Source organism: Leiobunum rupestre, chromosome 9, assembly GCF_980474605.1.
Source record: "Leiobunum rupestre chromosome 9, qqLeiRupe1.1.hap1, whole genome shotgun sequence".
Taxonomy (NCBI): Eukaryota; Metazoa; Arthropoda; class Arachnida; order Opiliones; family Sclerosomatidae; genus Leiobunum; species Leiobunum rupestre.
The window spans coordinates 38436326-38441683 of record NC_143392.1 but is presented as its reverse complement, the minus strand read 5'-3'; the positions used below and the strand labels follow the sequence as shown (position 1 = coordinate 38441683).

The window sequence follows — 5358 nt, the reverse complement described above, 5'->3', positions numbered from 1 at the left end:
CTTTTTTAAATCGAATAGGAAACTCAGTGAGTAGGTGGTTTCTTTTCGCTTGTTCCGGAATTTCGGAGTAGGGTAAGAAGAGTATAGGCTATGACGTCATTTTACTCCGATTCTGTGGTGGCGAATAGTTTGAGTCGTAGTAAAACATTTTTACAAAATGGCTGCCTGTGGCCTTTTTAGCAGATAAATTGTGGCTAGCAGAAGCCAAAATCCGATTTACTCCTTTACACCTCCTTTTCAGAAGGAGTAAAAATAGTAGCCCTAATACTCCGGAACAAGCGAATAGTTTATGGGCCGAAGTAATTATCATACCCGGAACAGGCGGATAAAACGTTTAAGGGTAAAAAGAGTACACTTTTAGTTGAAGAACAGGCGAAAAGAAACCACCTAGTAAGAACAAAAGTTATGTTTCATAAACTTCCAATTTGTACTGTATTGTATACTAACAAGGAGACATCCCGAAGTGTAACCCACCGATTTTGTTCAAACTCGGGGGATTGGTAGACCTTCGTGTATCATGAAAAATCCTAAAGGGAATTTATTCAATGGCAACTGTTTTGCCATGGCAACGAAAAATGTTTTTGACAATACAAAATATTACATTTTCCCATTGAAAATAACATGGGATTTTGACCTCAAATTGATCAAAAAATTATTTTGATGTTTTTATTGTCAATTTTTATTAATTTTTTATTTTTTTGGCATTTTCGAAATTTTGAAATTCGTTCAAATTTTTAACAGAGGGGGGGGGGGGGGGCTAGGAATCGGTCAGAATCCCATGTTATTTTCAATGGGAAAATTTCCATTTGTTGTTGTCAAAAACATTTTTCGTTGCCATGGCAAAACGGTTGCCCATTGAATAAATTCCCTTTAGGATTTTTCATGATACATGAAGGTCTACCAATCCCCCGAGTTTAAACCCAATCGGTGGGTTACACTTCGTGATGTCTCCTTGTAAGGTTTGTTCGTTGATATTATACTATATAACAACCGCCCGAAAGTTTGCGATGTAAATCAAAAGGAAAAATGTTTTTACAAAATAATTATTTTTAATTTATTTTAAACTAGCTATGAAGTATCCGTCGTTGCATATATATTTCCAATTAATAAAACAACCAAATTTAACAATACTTTACAATACTCCACATAAGGAAACCAATTTTGAGGCTACTGCTATTTAGTTTCATATCTAATTTTCTTTACTTTCTCAAACAAAAAGTATATTTATCTTTAGTAATATCGGTTGTCTTGGGGGCCCGATTTTATTGGCCATGGATGCGATTGTAAATACCGAATTTGTAACATCTTGAGCGCTGTTATTTTCAAAATTCCCAAATCGTCGTAAGGGAAGGGTGAAAGTAGGCCTATTTGAAAACAATACGTTTGCGAAAAATATAGTGGTACGAATTCCCTCCACAAGTATTACAAGGTCGCCGCAGCTCTGCAATCAAGCGACAAAGAGATGATGCTACTCCAGGTTTTCGTAATGAATTTCTCTACTATTGGTTTATACCTGGCTAAAAATCACGAGGCTTGAAAACAATGGGACGAATCCAGTTGCACCGCCTTCCTGCATTCTTGTTTTCGCTTACATCTAACCTTCCGTTCCTCGCTACATCATTCAAACTCGAAAAACTGGAAACCATCCTAACGATAATACATACGCCGCAATTATCAGTTTGATTAGCTTCCTGAATTAGTATAAATAATGAACGTGTTTTTAATTACTTACTTTAATTACGTACTTGCTAATTGAGCTAGTTAATAATGAGTTATAATAATTTAAGTACGCTGATTTTGTACAAGACTTTTATTTTTAAAATAGCGAGATTTTATTTTACAGAAAACAAAACTATGATCTATAATATTTCGATGACAGAGTTTATAAAAATATTTGTTTTTATGGAATTGGGTTTTTCATTTTCAAAATTCGTTGGTGATATTTGTTTTTTAAATTAATTTTTATCCGCTGGTGGCGCGTCCGTTTCGTAAGTGAGGTCGTTGAGTCCGAAGTATTTGGGCGAGTCGTCGCATTTGACCTTGTAACTCCAGTCGCAGATTCTGAATCTCTGGTTGAACATGGTGTTGTTGGGGCAGACATGCGGTACTCGGCGACCATAAGCGTCGCACATGTGGAAGAATTTGCAATCGTGTTCCATGTCGGCGTAGAAACCAATTGATCTGTCATTGCAATCGAAGTTGAATTCGATGTTGTCGAATTCCTCCCAACGTTTGCTCTGGAAAAAAAGCAAAATCAAATCGCGTAATTTTAGTTAAAAAGCTCAAGTTATTAACCGAAAACTAAAAATACCTTGTATATAGAAAGACTAATTTTTGTCATTATGAATATAATTAACTGGAAATTATTATTGAAGTTACGAAAAACTCACTCCTCTTTCAATCCGATTAACTTTCTTAAATCATTTTAATCGTGATTTAATACTTAATCCGATTTATAGCTATCTAACCTTTTAATCGTGATTTAATCGACTTAATCAAGATTTAATTGATTTAATAACGATCTAATTTTTGGAATATATTTATTTTTAATCACGATATATTCAGGTTAATCGTGAGTTAATCATCTCAAACTCGAATTAATCGTGATTTAATTGTGAGTTAATCATCTCAAACTCGAATTAATCGTGATTTAATTGTGATTTAATCATGATTTAATCCATTCAGTCATCTTAATCATGATTTAATTGTGATTTAATCATGATTTAATCCATTCAGTCATCTTAATCATGATTTAATTGTGATTTAATCATGATTTAATCCATTCAGTCATCTTAATCATGATTTAATTGTGATTTAATCATGATTTAATCCATTCAGTCATCTTAATCATGATTTAATTGTGATTTAATCATGATTTAATCCATTCAGTCATCTTAATCATGATTTAATTGTGATTTAATCATGATTTAATCCATTCAGTCATCTTAATCATGATTTAATTGTGATTTAATCATGATTTAATCCATTCAGTCATCATAATCATGATTTAATTGTGATTTAATCATGATTTAATCCATTCAGTCATCTTAATCATGATTTAATTGTGATTTAATCATGATTTAATCCATTCAGTCATCTTAATCATGATTTAATTGTGATTTAAGACAAATAAACTAGTTAGATTTGAAAGGTAGACTACGATATAGATTTTAGTTTTCAACATCATGGCATTTTAGTGAGTTTCCCGTTACTTCAATAATATATTCCAGTTACCTTATATAAACTTATATACTTATATTTAGAGCGAAGCCTTTAGAGGTTCTAATTTCATATTTTTATTTAAACAAGATGGCGCTAATTTTAACCTTTTCGGTCCCAAGGCAATAAATTAACGAAAATATTTTCTTACACTATTTTAAGAACTGTTTTATTTAAAAACTATAAACAAAACTTGCCACTGGGATAAAATCCGGAATAAAAAGTAACATGAAAAAAAATATTTTTAGCGAGTTTTAAATAATTAAAAATTTCGACGTTTCATACTGCTGACGCCATCTGGCTCGAATTTTGTAATTTTAAAATCGTCCTCTTATGGCGTTACCCCGTAAAATGAACTTCTCTCTTGATAAAGGTAAATGGGTCCCTTAAATAAATGTTGAGGCAGGACCGTAGCCAGAAAAATTTCGTTAAGGGGGCAGTCTTTTTGTGAAGGGGCACATTTTTTTCGTTACCTAATTTCGAAAATTAACATAAGTGGCGCCGTGAAATGTTTTTGGTGTTCAACAAAAAAAACCTTGCTTTCTGAAACAGACCATTCTACAACTTTTATTTTATTAAGAAATAGTTACCTATAAATAACGATCTAAACCTTAGACAAAGACAAGTGGTCCAAAAGAAAGATTTCAACGAATAGAAGTGTAAAAAACTAATAAAGATGAAGGGGCAGAGAATATTCTTTGAGGTGAAATGGATTAAATTGAGGGGGCAGGTGGGGGCAACATTTATTTTTTAGGGGGCATTGCTACGGGCCTGTGTGGAGGAATAGTATAGTTGCAGGCCGTCAAAAAGTGACGCGTTTTTAAAAACGCCAAGGTCCTGGTTCCGCGGAATTTATTTATCTACGCTATTATAATTAAAAAGTGTTTGTGATCTCGCAAAAAGATCCCTTAATCAAGAGACGTTTCGCGATGGCAAGAAACACGGCTAGGCCTAATATAATTTTATTAATAGTCACGTTTGACTATCTCCGGGTATACTGTCAATACAATGGCCCCCACTGGCAACCCCAATTCTTTACAAAGTTACAATACAGCCTAAGATAATAAACGTAAAAATAAAATTGTTCGCAGGGTGGATAGCCTATAGCAAATTTATAACTAAAAAAAAAGAAACTTACCCTGTGTATCACTTTACCAATCACGATAGCGAAAGCTTCGTCACGTTTGGAGAAAAAAAAATATTAAAAACAATATAAATATATTTAACTTAAAATAGGCCCCTAAAATAAGCTAGTCCAAAATCTTGATAGGTGCCTGTTTGGCCCACGATATATTTTTTTTAATATCGAAATAATATAAAAGTGAAATATAAATACCGGCACAGCACAAAGCCAGGACCAGACCATGCGTTGTTGTTCTCATTTTGTTGAAGTTGCTATAGATGGATGAATTTATCAAAAAGATCCTTTTTATAGGAGACGGTTGAGGAGTCGAGCTTTCACCGGTGGCAGCCCTGGTGCTATTTCTGGGGCGAATAAATCCTGGAGTTGACGGTGACGAAACAGTCGGAAAGTAGCGTCATCCACCAACACGGAGACACGAGTATTAAATCTGCGTTGAAGAAATTTCACTTTTACTTCCAATCGGAACTTTATGAAGATCTTTGAAGTAGCCTTTTTAAAAAAAACGAAACCCAATGAGAAGACGGGACATCCTTGCCCGGGGGTTCGACCCATTTTGGCCCCCACCTTATTCCACCCCCTTAAACTTGGTTGTCCCGTTCCGACAGAGACTACCGTTAAAGGCGGCGATCGGGTAAGAAATTTCAAAGTTTTGAGAAAGATGAAGTTCGGCGTTTGCAGTTCGCGTGAAAAAGGCAGTTCGTTCTAGCCGTGCGTGGCTACTGACATGACCCGGTCAGTGGGTCGGCTTCTTAATAAGCTCCTTTCTCTGGTGGTAGAGAGGAATGTAAGTGGGGGGGCGAATTTGGAGTCCGCGGCGACTCATCTTTCTGGTTAGACGTGCTTCCGCCATGGTAAACTTCTCCCTCTCCCGATTCTTCCAAATATTCCAAAAAACGCGTCGTACTGGCTGAAAGATGGAGAAGGCTCCATTGGGAGCTGCCTGTTGCGGGCTATCTGATTTATAACCGACACTATAATACTAGAACACTAATCTC

At 35.1% G+C, this 5358-nt stretch overlaps 1 protein-coding gene across 1 annotated transcript; it reads right to left on the bottom strand.

Annotated features, from left to right (window-relative positions):
- Nucleotides 1–1837: 1837 nt before the first annotated feature.
- On the bottom strand, nucleotides 1838–4778 carry LOC149927402 (U-scoloptoxin(01)-Er1a-like). The gene is made up of 3 exons (XM_090159615.1): nucleotides 4556–4778; nucleotides 4358–4392; nucleotides 1838–2237 (listed from the first exon to the last, which is right to left on the bottom strand). The coding sequence occupies exons 1-3, from the start codon at nucleotides 4599–4601 to the stop codon at nucleotides 1956–1958; spliced, it is 363 nt and encodes a 120-aa protein (XP_090015741.1). The 5' UTR covers nucleotides 4602–4778; the 3' UTR covers nucleotides 1838–1955.
- Between the last annotated feature and the right edge of the window lie 580 nt (nucleotides 4779–5358).